This window comes from Ochotona princeps, chromosome 3 (assembly GCF_030435755.1).
Source record: "Ochotona princeps isolate mOchPri1 chromosome 3, mOchPri1.hap1, whole genome shotgun sequence".
Taxonomy (NCBI): domain Eukaryota; kingdom Metazoa; phylum Chordata; class Mammalia; order Lagomorpha; family Ochotonidae; genus Ochotona; species Ochotona princeps.
The window spans coordinates 47,205,411-47,222,252 of record NC_080834.1 but is presented as its reverse complement, the minus strand read 5'-3'; the positions used below and the strand labels follow the sequence as shown (position 1 = coordinate 47,222,252).

Here is a 16,842-nt window from a genome sequence, read left to right as displayed (position 1 = left end):
TGCTTCCATATATATAAATTATTCAATGATAAATTAATCAATGTTCAGTAGTTCAGTCATGTGTAATCTAAGGAAAGATTAATGCATTAATATTTTATTAATCTTTAAATTACAGATAACATATCAGATGAGCTATTTACTAAATCTCATAATAAAATTGATAATATTTTTAATTCCTATTTGGTGGTGTTAGATGTATGTAAAGTGCTTGCATTCTCAAAAAATCCTAAGTGATTTGTACAAAATCTTACTAGTAATAGTTATACTCAGGTTCCAAAAAGCGATTTCTGAAAACAGAAGCCATGCTCTTGTTTAATACTCTGCTGTATCTAATTATTGCTACTCTAACATATGAGAATTTGGTTTTTGTTTCTTGAGTAGTAGTAGTTTCACTGAGATAACAGAAAATCGCATTATTTCTAGATAATAGAATGTCTCATTGAGACTCAAATGTAAAGATTTTTTTTTTCAGGTGATCACACAAGTTAAACCTATCAACATTTCAAACATTGCAATATTGACATTATCAGTGGCAACAATTCATGCTTAGATCTCTAAAATAGAATGTAAAAGACAAGATGAAATTCTAGTATATGAGTCCAGGTCCAGGAAAATGGCAGGTTGCACCGAGTTCCTTATTTGTGTTTTAGTTGGTTAGTGTTAAATTGCCTATAAATAGATTCTCCTGGATTTTTACTCAGGTTAGTTCACATTAGAAATTATTTCACGTTGCTGAACATGTGGTACGTTTCTAAATTCAGGGAGGAGATTTAGAGCCCATAGACTAGATTGACCCTCAGTCATATTTTTTTTAAAGGGTTTAAAAGACTTGGAAATTTTAACATAAATCTTTTTTTTAGGTGAAACACACAGTCTCTTGTTGAATCCAAGCACTTTGTTGCTTATTTTACCTGGTTGCCTCACACATAAAAATATAATACTTGGTTTCGAAAGACACGTAATGTGTGGCTGCTACTCTTAAAATCTAGTTTACTTTCTAGTACTCAGATTCATGGCCAGTACTGCATAAACCGGGAATAACAACAGCTTTGTAAAAGAAGGGGTGAAATTAAAGGGATCTTAAGGTTTTCTTCAGTTTCTAAATTATTGTCAAGCAGTGACATCATACAGCAAAATGTCTGAAAACGTGTGTTGCACAGTCTCACACATTTACCTGGCATGTGTCTACTCCTCCTTCTTCATAGCCTGCACACATCATATTTTCAGTTATATTATATTCCGGCATCTGTTGTTGACATTTCTCATTCGAGACAAGAGGAACAACAGCTTCTTGCAATATATCTGCCGTGACACCTGCTCAAAATGGATAATACAACCAGTCAGAAGTGATCGACACGCATCCTTGCATGAACGATCAGTCTTACTTATTCCAACATTTCACTGTCACTATTGACTATTGTGTGTATATATAATGGAGCCAAATGTTAACTTTGCATTTGATAGCACAAAATAGAGACCATCTGTTGATTTCACCAAAGCACTTCTCTACCAATCCACTCCCTCCAATCTCCCAAAAGGCTAGTAGAAATGGGAGATTGGACTAGACACTCATTAGGCATCTTCAAGAATGATAAAAGGTTACAGTCTTGCTCACCAAGGTAAAGTCTGTTGACACAAAGACTGCCATTCATGGGAATTAGCCGTGACTCAGAAACCCAGGAGCACTTTTCATTTACCACCTGAGGAGGTGTTTCCCTCCTGTATAACAGCATTCCGCTGCTTTGTGGTGCTGTGTGAGTGAGCAGGTGCATATTGAGCAGAGGACAAAGCTCCAGTGAACTGTGTCCTGATCTCGGGCAATCAGCTTGCCATCTACACGCAGGTGAAAGTAAATGAAGCATTTATTTTTTAGCAAAAGGCACTTTCATTCTTTTCATCAACTTATTCGTTTACTTCAAGTGTGAATCTGCTTACTGAGACACTAATTCCCAGAAAAGATGTGAAGCAAGCAGGTATTAATGGTTCAGGAGGTGGTATGTTAAACAATTTCTAATAATTTACAAAATTAGTTCATTCTGTCAGTGTTACAAAGGAATATGTGCCATTAGTTTCGTTTAACTTAATGTACCAGAAAGACAGAAGGAATGTGTGTGTATAGTTCTGTGTATGTGATGTGTGTCTATATATGCAATTTAGGTGGTGCAGTGCCTATATGACTCAGTAGCTTTGTTGGCAAATGCGTAATAACTGGTTCTCCAGAAAAACAGAGTTCCAATATGTCATGTTCTTTCTTGCCAAACACTACCCCCATGTCAGAATTAAAGGACTAGCTTGGCAATTAAAATGAGTTTTAAGGGAAGACAACATAAATACATTGTGTGTCATGTCAGCAAATCCAGAAGCATGTTGGTTGTTGACTTAAATTTTGACAAGGTACTTGGATAAGAAAATGAATTGCCGAGGTTGTAGTCAGAAAAAAAAATCAAAGTCTGTATAAGCATCCTTAGCTTTCCTATGAGGGCCAAGAATTGACTCAGTAGCTTTAGCTTTGCAATAAGACACACAATCATGGGGCCTGGACAAGTAGCCTAGAAGCTAACCCTCAATTTGCAAATGACAGGATTCCATATGGGCACCAGTTTTAATCTCAGTGGCCCCGCTTCCAATCCAGCTCCCTGTTTGTGGCCTGGGAAAGCAGTGGAGGATGGCCTAAATCCTTGGGACCCTGCACTCATGTGGGAGACCCAGAAGAAGCTCCTGGCTCCTGGTTTTGGATCAGTTCAGCTCTGGCCATTGTTGCCACTTGGGGAGGAATCATTGTTTAGAAGATTTTAAACTCTATCTCTCCTCCTCTCTGTATATATGACTTTCCAATAAAAATAAATAATTTTTTTAAAAGATGCACAATCATTCTTGCTACTCATCAATGAAAAATTTGGAATTAATAAAATGATTTGGTAAAGAAAAATTAGAAAAGTGATCTTACATTTAACAGCTATTTGTCAACATGAGTTGACATGGGGATAATTAAGAAGAAACACATGAACAAACATATATACACATATATACATCAATATTTCAGCATAATTCTTTTAAGAATTACTGATAGTCTTAATTTTGCCAACTAGTATTACCTCATTTCTTCCCAATGGACAATGGGCTTATGGATTTCTTATCTAATTAACATACTCACAAGATAGGAAATTGGTATTGAGCTTGCTCTGTTAGCACAGTGGGTAAAGCTATTGCCTGCGACACCAGAATCTCATATGAGTACTGGCTCAAATGTAAGCTCTTCCACTTCCCATTGAGCTTCCTGCTAATGCACCCACAAAAGCAACAGAGGATGGCCCAAGTGCTTGGGATCCTGCATCCATATAAGAGACCTGGAAGAAGATGCTGCTTTTGAATCAGCACAGCTCAGGCCATTATGGCCACTTGTGGAGTGAAATCAGTAGATAGAAGCTATCTCTCTGTCTCTCCCTCCCTCTGTCTTTTAAACAAACAAATAAATAAATATTTGAAAAGGAAATTTATATTTTATAAAATGTAATCAATAGAAATAATGCAAACATACTAACATTTTATTAAAATAATCATTACCCAACAAGTACTTGAATTTGACCTTGCCATTTATTCCTAAATGAAATATATTTCAGTTATAGTTTTTTCCTGGCACCATAACACTCTTGGAGACTTTGGTTATTCAATTACTCATATATCTTTAGTGACCATAAATCGCTGTAATCCATGTTTACTTAGCTATAAAAAACTTACAATTACCTAAATTTTGTTAAAGGATAATTTCTTGATGAGTCTATACTATAGTCATAAAATATCTTTAATTTTGACATTTAAGACAACAAATTTATGTAGGAACCATTTTTTACTCTGCAAATTTTAAATTTAATAAATCATAACATTTTTAAAGCAGAGGAAACATAACAATACACAGTCAGTGACATTAATACATTTTATGGAGAGCAACATGAGATATTCTCAGCAAAATTACTGTGGAGAACTTTTGTTAGAATCATCAAGCAAACATTTGAATTTGAACCTGATGCTCTCTCTGAGAAGTAATACTATTTTAGCTTTGTTTTGATTCTCAAAACCTACACCTCTCCCAAGATTGGGCTGATTTTCCTCTTCAGTAAATAGGGATTTTAAGTACAATAGTTATCATCTGTTTAGATTACACAGATCAAATTCCCCTATCAAATTATAATGCCATTCCATTTGTGCAATTTCTAATAGACGGCCAATACTCTGTCCTAGACGGAGTATCCCTATTTAAATTCTAAACCAATGAGGCCTTCAAGATTTATTTATTCATTTATTTATTTAAAGGCAAGGTTATAAAGTCAGAGAGAGAGACAGAGAGAGAGTGAGTTATGCAATTATAACTGGGAGGTATGAAGTGATACAATACTTTGAAAAACCTCATTTGGCTATATCTGCATCATTTTTTAATTTAGAAGATGCTGTGTAATTCTAGGGTGTCAACAGTCTTGAGTGTAAGAGTCATTCACTAGCCAAATCTTATCAGCAGATAGAATCAAATCCTGAAGCATGAAGGAATCCTTTTCCTTTAGGTAAAAAGGTTTAAAATATTCACCAGATAATACCAAGGCATACTTTGAGTATACCTCGTGAGCATTTTCGTTTTTCCACGTCTGGTTATTTACCTTGATATAAAAGCCTCCCCCAGCCAGCAATGGAACAGTTTTTTCCTGGAGGAAAAATTTGATTTTCTTCTGGTAAGCAAATGGGTTGTATATAATCTAAAAGCAAAAAAGGAAAACAAAAACAACAAGGATACACATGAATTTCTAATAAGCTTTAATAATTAAATATTTGCAACATTTAATCTAATAGTTTACACTTTTTATTTTATTCTAGCTGAACAACTTTTAGGCAGCAGTCTTTAGGAAACAAGTTAAGTTTGAACATCATACAGCAATGCTTCTTTCACAGCTAGTACCATGGCTGTCTTAACCTGTGGATTAGGGAAGACCTTCATTCATCATTGTGATGTATTAAGAAATTTTTACAAAGTCCATTGTACATCTGCTGTATTATATTGATTCTTTCTAGACATTTGGCTATAAACCACTTGATGAATAAAATGTAATATATTTTTGTAATTCCTTGAATCACTTAATTACAATTCTCTAACAAATTTTGCAGGATTTATGGATTACTTAGGCATTGTTACTGTAAATATTTCAGTCTTATTTTGGATATGAAGATGGAGCAAGGCAGATGATGGAGAGTGATTCTTTTCACCTGTGTAATTCACTTGAACTTCAAGATGCATCATGGCAATGTCAGCATCATTTGCCCGTTCATTATAATGTGGGCTAATGACAATTTCGTCTATCCGCTGAGTTACCACATGAGGAGAAGTCTGATTCGATGTCATGTGTAGTCCTAGGATTGCTGTCCATCTAGTTGGCTCCATATTTCTCCTGAGAAGTGCAATTAAAAAGTGTGAGAAACTCTCCAAACATTGCAGTCATATATCAGAAAAATGTCAGAACTGTATTCATCAAGACAGCTCCAAAAATCTTTTTGAAGTATTTTCTTATAAAAGAAATTTAACGGGGCCCGGCGCGGTGGCCTAGAGGGTAAAGTCCTCGCCTTGACCACACCGGGATCCCATATAGACGCCAATTCTGATCCTGGTGGCCCCACTTGCCATCCAGCTCCCTGCTTGTGGTCTGGAAAAGCAGTTGAGGACGGCCCAAAGCCTTGGAACCTTGCACCCGTGTGAGACCCAGAAGAAGCTCCTGGCTCCTGGCTCCGGATCAACTTAGCTCTGGCTAAGCTCAGCTCCGGCTATTGTGGCCACCTGGGTAGTGAATCATCTCTTTCTCTCCTCCTTTCTCTATATATCTGACTTTGCAATAAAAAATTAAAGTAAGAAAGAGAAAAAAAGAAATCGAATTTTGTTAGTTGTATTTGGTTGAAAGGGAAGCACAAAAACAGAGAATAACAACTTATCCACCTGCTGTCTGAACTACCCAAATGCCTGCAACAGGGCAAGGCCACGAGGTGGTCAGGAGTCAGAAACTCAGTCTGTATTTTGTTATATGGGTTCTGGGGACCTGAATATTTGACAGTACCCTGCTGCTTCCCAGTGTGCATTAGCTGGAATCAGGAGTCAGGGGCAAGTCTGGGATTTAAACCCAGGCACTCCCCAAGGGATGCAGACACCCAAGGGATGCCTAATCATTGCACCAAATGCTTGCATCTGCAAGATTCTTCTTTAAATGTATTTCTTAGACTTTTTTTAAAATTTCTATGATCAGATAACAGAGGAAATCTTAGTGTTAATGTGTTTTCCACTTTTTAAAATCCTTCACTCTCTAATTCTCAGCTCAGGCTGCATGTTATTCTCATTCTGAATGCTTTTAAATAATACTGATACTGGCTTCTTCTTCCTCCCTCCATTCTCATTTAACGAGTCTGGAATAGGCCTTAAAATTAAAGTATACACACACACACACACACACACACACACATACTTTTTAAGAAGGATAAGTCTATGCTACCATATGGCTGGGATAAAGAATATATTTGACTATATTTCACCTCAGAGATTGTATCCTGGTTCAGGGTTCTTGAGATAGCATAGCAATGCTGGTAGTGATCGAAAGAATTTCAGAAACCTTTTCCCAGTTAGGGATGTCACTGAATTCACACAGAATGAATACAGCAATAAAACCAATCATAATGCTCTGACCTAATATTTATGCATGAATAAATTCCATATGTGATGTTTGCCATTGATTACCACTTGGCAACACAAATTGAGTAGCTATGAGTCTATCACTTGATTAAAAGTCCCTTGATTATGTCTCCTTTATGCTTCCCTGCAGTCCTTCTCCACAAACAAGCATGGAGTGGTAGCCTCTAGTGGTTTAACTCCTTGTCTTGCATGTGTTAGGATTCCATATAGGCACTGGTTCATATTCCAAATGCCCTACTTCCCATCCAGCTCCCTGCTTGCGGCCTGTGAAAGCAGTGGAGGATGGCCCAAAGCCTGCGACCCTGCATCCACATTGAAAACCCAGAGGAGGAACTCCTGACTTTGGATCGGCTCAGCTCCGGTCGTTGCAGCCATTTTGGGAATAAACCAGTGTATAGAATATCTTTATCTCTGTCTCTCCTTTTGTCTGTAAATCTGACTTCTAATAAAAATAAATAAATCTTTAAAAAAAGAAAGAAACAAAGCTTTCAACAATGTCAGGAGCAATTTCAAAAGAATGAAGATGCTAGATTAAATGGCATACACTGACCAAATTGCAGCAATTTGAGCATCATATAATAATCACCATAATTGTTCCATTTCATAAAATAAAGTGTTTGAGAAAGGCCATGAGTTCATGTTGAAACTTAGAAAATTGAAAGTGTAAAGAAAATAAATTAATTTGTGAAAAGAGTATCAACAACAAGACATGCTCATCACATAATGTCCATCTTCACTCCAGACATGTTTTCTGTCTTTACTTATAAGGAGTCTTCCAAATGACCATGGGAAACGAAAGCTACAAAAAAGTTCTGCATGGATTTCAAAGTGCTTTATATTTTGCATAAAGTAAACTTAGCATGTAATTCCACGCTTCTACAAACTTCTTGAAAGCCTCTCAGATGAGCAGTTTAGGTCAAGTGCTATCATGTCAAAATTTTGGAAAAATGCTCACTTAGTACATGACATAGCTCAGAAGCAACCATTTGACAGAATAAATCCGTGCAAAAATGCAAAGAAATCAAAAAGTAGAAAGGATTAATGTTTGGCAAATTTAGCTAGGGAAAGGAGGAGGAGGATTCCTAAAATAGTTGCATGAAATAACTAACCAAAACGAGAATCCGACAATATGATCAATGACGAAAAATTAGCTCTCAAGATGGAGAGAATTTCAGAGACCTGACACTACAACTCCCAGGAAACACAATTTCTGAGTGGATGAATAATTATAACATGTAATTATTGAAAATGTATTGATTGGTGAAGACAAACTAAAATATACAATTAGGTTGAAAGGATAATACATCGTCATAAATGAGAAGCACAAGTTTGGAATTTGATAAAATTTATGTGAAAGACATAAATCGAAAAAGTTCTAGTCTTTGAAAAAGTTCTTTGATCAGCAGCTCAAACATGAAATAATTTGGACAAGGAACCAAGACAAATGCAATAACCAAAAAAAATCAAAGCCACTAATCTAACGTTCATTCTGTACTTTCCAAAGAAATGTTCTCACTCTTTTTGATTGGTAAAATCATTATAATTTTTAAATTTCTTTACAATATTTCCGCAACCTGAAGAAGATTATGGCGATTATTCTAACTTTCAGAATCTGTAGAGCTAGATGGAGAGATATGAAATTAAACACATAATTAAAACACATGCACACACATATACACACATACAAACACAAACACATAAACATATATAGAGACTTCAAGTAAAAATATTTAAGAAATACTGTACTTTTCATAATCTCTTCAATTATTGGAAGAAATCAGAAGAATTTGAATTTTAAACAGTAATCCAAGTAGTTAAGTAATGTTAATTTATAATCAACAATTAGCTAATTAAAATACTGATTTTCAAAGTTTCCTTAGCTATATCACCCTCAGAAATTTAGGTGTAAAATATTTCCCATCATATTTCAAATATTTCATATACAGAATCATCTATTTCAGGAATGTAGACATGTGTTTCAAGGTATTGTTTCACTAAAGAATCAAATAATCTGCTTGGTTTGGTCTTAAGAGTTAAATTAAAGGTGGGTGGCTGCAAAAGACTTTCTCAAGCTAATTACATCTTTTATATATATATATATATATATATATATATATATATATATATATATACACACACACACACACACTTAATGAATATATGATCCAGATAATAAATTTACACGTGCCTGCCTTCTCAAGAAACTTTCTGGAAGGATGATGTTTGATGGGGAAAGTCCGTTCAGCGACTTTCTAGGTGTTAGATGTGTCTTATGTCTTGACGGGACAGTTAATTTCACAAGCATATACATTTTCATAATAAATGAACTTACTAATACTACACATTTTTCTATTTATCAACAGGAAAAAAGAAACAAAAATAGATACTGAACTGATTTCTAATTGTGTCTTAAATAGAAGCATGGGTTAAAATTGCCTAAATCCTTTCGTGTATTCTTAACTTGAACAAACACATGAATAGGTTGCGACTGGTAACTACACACAGACTGTTTATATCTTACTGACTGGGTTGCTTACATCCATTGTCAGAGTGCCTGCTCTGAGTCCCAGCTACTCAGCTTCCAGTCTTATCTCCTGCTAACGTACACGGGAGGCAGCAAATGATGACGCAAGCACCTAGGTCCCTGCTACCTGTTTGGAATATCCAAGTGGAGCTTGGTGCTCCTGGTCTTAGCCAGGCTTACCCTGATTGCTGTGGGTGTTTAGGGAGTGAATCAATAGATGGAAGGTATTTCTTCATCTCTCTATCTCTGCATCTGTTTTTCATCATTTAATATAAGATGAAAATGCATGGATTTTTAAAAATTTCAATTTCCTGATGTATTTAAGAATAAACGATAATACAAAACTCATTACCAAATTGATCAGAGACAAATATGCCTCCAGATTGGAGAGGTTGAAAAAAAGAATGTACACAGAATAAAATGTAAGCAATTTTGATTTTGAGAAAATTTAAAAAAGGGTTCTCTATACTTTTTGTCATTTTTATGCAAAGTGAAATTATTTCAGTACAGGAAGCTCAAAAACCAAGTATGCTGACTACTAGGTACAGGGGAATGCCAATAAAATCACAGCGAGATTTTGCATAAACCCAAATAGAATGGTTTTCAAAATAAAAATAAATAAATAAATGCTGGAGAGGATGTGGGGAAAAGGTTCATGCAGAATAGTGTACTATTTAGCTATAAAGTAAGAATGAACTGAGGGACAGACATGGTAGCCTAGTGGCTAAAGTCCTGCTTTGCATGTACCAGGATCCCACCTGGGTACCAGTCTGTGTTCCAGCTGCCACACTTCTAATCCTGTTCCCTGCTTGGGGCCTGGGAAAGCAGCAATGGCCTAAGGGCCTGGGATCCTGCACACATGTGGGAGGCCTGGAGGAAGCTCCTGTATTCCAGCTTTATATAGATTAGCTCAGCTCTGGTATTTGCAGCCTTTTGTGGAGTGAACTAGTGGATGGAAGACCTCTCTCTGTAAAACTATCTGTCAGTAAAATAAAAATAAAATATATCTTTTCAAAAATATAATGCATTTTTAAAGATTCCTGAGAGTTATACTCTGGTTTCACAGACCATTCTTATGCACAAACTGCAACTAAATAAAAATTTCACTGCCTGTTTGCATGACTCACAGTAGGCAAAAGTACTGAAACATCTTGGTTTTGTTCTACCAACTAAACTAGGAAATTGAAATCCTTATGACACCTTTGACAACTGAAGTTGAGATTCAGAGATCTTGAACTGCTCCTCTGTGGTCACACATTAAAATATTCTTATAAATAAGATTAAAAATCTGTGCTCTGTTTTAAAGTAAATATTGTCCTTTAAATAACAGTAAATTTGATCCATACTTTTCTAAATTCACCCTTTTACAGTTCATAAAGGAAAGCATAGTATTACTTTAAATGCACAACAGGCTTGGGGATATTTAGGAACATTCAGGAAACTGAGCCTAAATGATGTGATTGGTGGACAAGCAGAAGAGCTGTCAAGCCATGCTTGACCTGAGTTACCTTTTTCTTTTTTTATTAGGAAATTATTAAGCTTCTCACTGCACACGTAGAGATTTTAAAAACACAAAATACTACCATACTGAGAAAAAAATGCTTGTTGTTGAAGTATCTATGTTAACAAGGAAACTTTTCTGATTTTTCAAAACTGTGAAGTATGAATGAAGAACCTCATGGTAAAAACAAAACACAAACAAACAAACAAAATCCTTCCACTGAGTTGCTAAGGCAAATAAAATGCAAGACTAGAAAGGACAATTTTTAATTCATCATAATTCGAATACAACTCACCTTTGTTTGTATTAAAACCAAAACTACATGCATGTTCTATTTTCCTGAACACGTGTTTATATCAAAACTCTGTATTTTCTTCACATATCTGTAATTGAAGGCCATTTTCTGGAGATCCCACCTGTTCAGTGTGTTAAGTAAATCAATCCTGGACCCAGTACAGAAATATTCTGCTATAATTTTTCTGCCTTAACAATTCAAAATTGTTTGGAACCAGAAAGTGCAGACACTGATGAGGAAGAAGAGAATTAACATGACTGGGGCCCAAGATCATGATTCTCTCTTTTCTCTGTTATCCTTCCATACTCACCTTATTCTTTCTTAGTAACGACTAGGTCTAAGAACAAAGAAATTTTAAAACTTAACAAGAATTTGCCCTGTTATGTTCCAAAAGCCAAGTTATGTATTTCTTATATTAGTCTTAAATCTTACTTATTTATTATTTTTTAGTATTATTTTTTGAGAAGGAACAGAGAAAGAGGGAGAGAAGAAAGAGGGACAGAAGAGAAAAAGAGGGAGAGAAAGAAGAGAAAAGGAGAGAGAGGGAGAAGAGATAAGAGGCATTTCCTATTTGGTGGTTCCCTGCCAAAGTGCCTGCAACAGCTGGCGTTAAGGTCTGCTGAAGCCGAGAACTCAACCCAAGTTTCCTGCGCATTTGATCTACCATCTGCTGTTTCTCAAGGGATATTTTATTCTTGGGAACTGGAATCTGGAGCAGAGTCAGGGCTTATACACAGGTACTTTAATGTAGAATTCAGTCAACCCAGTAGGTATTTCATCAGATGCCACCTTGGTGAAATGGCTTTATGATGCTGTATGAAAGGTGGTATTTTGGCAATGTTTGCTCTGATGACCCCATTTGGGAAGAGGCATGTGGCAGCATACTCACCCATAGACACAGTGAGCAGCGGTCACCAGCCAGTCATTGCTGACCAGAGATGCACCACAGAGCAGCTGACCATTGTAGGACAGGGCAACGACCCACGGCCAGGCCCCTTCTCTGGCATCAGTCCCTCCAACAATCCTTGGACGATCACCTTGAGCCACCAGTTTTGTCCCACACACTATTCAAATAAATGAACAAAGAGTAAAATTTATTTTTTATTTTGGTGGATTTTTTTCTTCTGATCATAAACACTGAAGAGTGAACAAATAACTAAAGAACTTACACACCCAGATCAGAATCTTTAAATGAAAGCTTAAAGAGCATAAGCAAATATTTACTTACATTTACGGTTACATTGTAACAGAATCAAGGAATCTTGTGAACACTGTGAACTGTAACGGAAGAACATTTAAATTTCAAAAATTGTGCTTCACAGTTTACAGTAAAATAGTATAGGTTAGCCTTTTTTTTTTGGATTTAGTAAAACGGATGTTTCATTGTAATATCATACATGAGATTTTGGCAAATTGAAATGCAAAGCAGAAATAGGCACAGGTAAGTGAAATGGAATTATATCTGCAGCCTAACTGTGCAACTTGCCGTTCATGTGCTTTTGGGCAGAATATTCCCAAGACCCATTTTTCATCTATAAAATATAGACAATAATATTTATTTTATTAGAATTTATTATGATAACTGAAGCAACTGCTTGCTTTTAACATTATTTTTGTGTACCTACCACTGAGCATTATTGATTGATAGATGTGGTTATTTTCTCTAACCTCAGAATTCATCATCCCATAATTCAATAGTCTTCACTCAACCTCAGCTTATACTTTCAAAGACCCCCAGTGGATGCTTGAAGCCACAAAGTGTGTCATTAAATGCCCTTTGACCTCAACAAAGCACTTATAACATCCTGACAGTAACATTGACATTTTGAGCTGCGGCAGCAACTGGCATGAGTTTCTTTTGCCTCCCGCACCACTTCATGGATAATTTTTTTTCTGTCATGGTGTTTAGCGTCTCTAGCATGAGTTTCAAGTCATTCCTTATGTATTCTAGCATTTTCACTTTTTTGTTGAAAGGAAGCATTCTGCAATTCTCTTTGAAGTGTTTGAATTGCCAGAATCACTCTTTTGTGCTTTGAGGACACTACTGAAAAAGGACAAAGGTTATTTGAACACAAGCACTGTGAGACTAACCCAGCCTCAGCAGTCTGACCATCCTGACAGCTAGCAAGTAACGTATATGATGGAGTATATGAGGCTACTTAAAAATGTAAAACGATGATCATGGCATGGCATAGGTGTCGTGGATTCCATTTCCATTGATTTTTGAATTCCCCTATTCAGTTGGATATACTGAGCAAGTAATGATTCACGCATTGCACGGAATGACAATTTATTATGCTACTGATAATAGGTAATTTGACAATTGTATGTATACATATATACACATATATGTATACATATATATATACATATATCTATGTATCTATACACACACACACACACACACACATATATGTTTCTGAAAATTTCCATTGAAAACTGCATTCTGCATCTGACCTCAAATAATGTAAGCTGTGTAAAGGACCATCACATATAAGAAAAATGTAACACACAGAGTATGCCTCAGTGTTTTGAATCCCTCAGCTATTCAGTTCAACACCATAGGAAGTTGAAGAACAAATAAATATTTTGCTTCCCAGGAGGGCAGACATGGAATAGTTTTGCCTATACTATATAATATAATCATATAGTATAAATATAATATAATAATTATAATTTAAAATATAGGTAAAACAATAATATAGGCAAAACTATTGAAAACTAATGAAAACCATTAGTTGAAAGTTTGGTTATCAATGTTTTGATCCACTATGTCTGTCTTAGGCAAAAAACAAACAAATCAAAAAAATCATTTTTTTTTTTACCATGTGTTATACTTGCTAACCACTAGAGATCAGTATAACACAAGGAATTCAACCGTGTTTCTGGCACAGTTTCTTATGGTAGCTACTGCAGATATTAATGACATTAAAACACAAAGTATGTATGAATTCATTTTTATAATTTGGGTGATATATTATATACCTAACTATAGCTTATCCAGTTTGTCATTTAATTTCTTTCATTTTTAGGAAAAGAAAAACCAGAAAGAAATAAAACACTTGTATGATCAAAGCAGTTCAGTATTTCCAGAATATAAGGTTTATTTGAATTCACATACAGTCACATTATCTTATTTAAAAAGCCTTTAAAATAAAGTATATCTTCAGTTGGAATACAAAAAATTATAATAGTCACCAATGGGCACCTACACATTTAGGCATATAGATAGATGTATGTCATAATGCTGCAAAGAAGGATTTATAATTTGTTCCCTTTTGTTATGTGATTGTTGTTAAGAGAAAAAATGGTTTCCATGATTTTTATTGTATGTAGTAAAATTACACCCAACTCTTTCTATGTCTATAGTATTTGGCAATGAAAATCCAAATTCAAAATTATTCATCTTTCTAAAGTATTTTTAAGGCTCTTTAGTATACCTTGACAATATGATATAGATTCTTTGCCTTTGTATATACCTTCAATGCCATGGTGCACTTAAATAGCAGAACATTAAACTTGAAACTGTTAATAAAGGACTATACTACCGTGATAACAGGGGAGAAAATTGTGGGAGGGAAAAATGGGGCAGCAAGAAGAGGGAGTAGTCCCTATACCTACAAAATTATATCATGGAAAATAATAAAAATAATTTTATAAATTTTAAGCAATGATTAATACTCTGTGTATTGCATAAAGATGATCAATCTGGAGAAATGGCATTGTTTCAAAGCAGGTTCAGCGTATTCATGCCCAAGCTACTCCGTTTCCTACTCAGCTCAGGGTTAGGGTAAGGGTTAGGGTAAAGGTAAGGGTTACAGCTTGGGGAAAAGAAAATGGGCTGTTGAGCTTGGGGAACAGAAAATGGTGACTCAGTACACTGCCCTGTAGGAAACCCATATGGAGTTTTGGTGTCTAGTTTCATTTTGGAACTTCTCAAACTACTGTGGCAATTCACAGGATGAGTTGACAGATTGAATACTTCTCTTACTTCCCTCTTTCTCATTCTCACTCTCTTTTCCTCTCTTTCCATCTCTGTCTCTCTTTTTTGAAATATTATGTTATCATTCACAGAGTTTTAATTTGCTGTGTTTAAAAAAATGAACTAATTTCTTTCACAAGTTATGTTCAGTTGTATAGTTCATTATTTTATTTTTAAACCTCATGGCATTTCTTTCTTTATCCTTTAAAAAAAGATTTATTTATTTTTATTGGAAAGGTAAATCAGATTACATAGAGAACAGAGAGAAAGATTTACATCTACTGGCTCACTCCCCAAATGGCTGCAACAATCATAATAATAATAATAATAACGATAATAATGATAATAATAATAAGCTCATCCGAAGCCAGCAGCCAGGAGATTCATCTTAGTGTCCCAGAGGTGGCAAGTTCCCACATACATCAAACATCATGTGCTGCCTCTAAGTGTGAATTATCAGCAAGCTGGATGGAAACCAGAGGTAGGACTCCATTCGAGGCACTCCAGCAGCAGTTGTAGGCACTAATGGTGGTTTAGTCTGCTGCACAATAATGCTTGCTTGTAATACCAGCGGTGTTTTTTTTTTAAGCTTTTATTTCTGATAATTTTGATACTAGCAATTTTTGATTAGCGTTTACTAATGTGGTTCTGCACCGAAATAGCTTTAAAAATTGATTTTTCCCAAAATTTCCTTTCTGTTTCCTTGCTGGTACTTAAATATTTATAAGATGCAAACAGAAGAACTTCTCAGAAAACAAGCTACTTCAGGATCTATAAGGACGCTGCTGCTTTGTAACTTAGGTACTTGGATACAGATAAATCTAATTTTAAAAAGCAAATGGAAGCACATAGCACAAACAAAAACCTAGACACTTTTATTTTAATATTCATGTTATGTTTGCTGTGGAAACAAGAGCCTCATTGTCCCCACTCTCCACTAACCTCTTTAATTGGAGCTAATTTTGGTCATTTTTCAGTCTTATCAACATTGGAATTAAATCCAAATGTCACAATTTCATTCTCTGGCAATAACTTTTAATGAATCACAGGGTCTTGATAAAACAAGATAAAAAATTAGAACTTATTAAATTCCTACTAATCAGTAGGGAAAGATATGCAAAACCTAATTTGGCCACCTTATCCTATTTAAGCAGCTAGAAAATGTCCTCAGAAGATTGGATAGTATTTGCAGCTACCAGAAGAATAATATAAGTCAAATAACTTTCAAGATTATCTGACAATTATGTGGCAACATTCAAATACCCATCTGGTTTCAAACACTCATATTTTCTCTACTCCATTTACAGTAGATCAATAACAGATTTTAATACCCACCTTGGTGTTGTTGTTAAGCTACCACTAGGTGATGTGCTTAATTTCACAAATGGTCCAGGTCCAGTATAGGAGATTGGTATTGATGAGTTCTCACTCCTAGATAAAACAGACAAATAGACACAAGCAAAACACAAAATCCGTAAGCTGCACTTACAGTTATTAATGGTGTGGAGTTTAAGTGACATTATGAAATTCCATATAAAGAAATTCACATTTTAAGAAAAAATTTCAAATTTTTGTTGCTGAAAATATGTATATGTCAATAAAAATTACCCATGTCATGAAATGTTATTTGAATTTATGCATATCAATGTTTGCTTTCATTTGCATAAATTGTTTTATTGAACTAAAATCATTGCATGCATCACTTGGGTGTCTGACTTTTTTCTCTGCTGACTCTTCCATGAAGTTTGATATTTCTAGTGATAATTTCACATTGCTGCATATAACTTATGAAGCTTTTCTTATACTAAGTGAAATTCTCAGAAAG

At 35.2% G+C, this 16,842-nt stretch overlaps 1 protein-coding gene across 1 annotated transcript in view; it reads right to left on the bottom strand.

The window, feature by feature from the left end:
* The window catches only part of TMPRSS15 (transmembrane serine protease 15), a 108,181-nt gene that overhangs the window by 4,194 nt on the left and 87,145 nt on the right, over positions 1 to 16,842 (bottom strand). Inside the window, exons 19-24 of the mRNA XM_058661325.1 lie at positions 16,353 to 16,448; positions 12,264 to 12,313; positions 11,925 to 12,099; positions 5,251 to 5,432; positions 4,650 to 4,745; positions 1,175 to 1,314 (exon numbers count right to left, since the gene is read on the bottom strand). Of these exons, the coding sequence (XP_058517308.1) occupies positions 1,175 to 1,314; positions 4,650 to 4,745; positions 5,251 to 5,432; positions 11,925 to 12,099; positions 12,264 to 12,313; positions 16,353 to 16,448 (739 nt within the window). The remainder of the gene's footprint in view (positions 1 to 1,174; positions 1,315 to 4,649; positions 4,746 to 5,250; positions 5,433 to 11,924; positions 12,100 to 12,263; positions 12,314 to 16,352; positions 16,449 to 16,842) is intronic.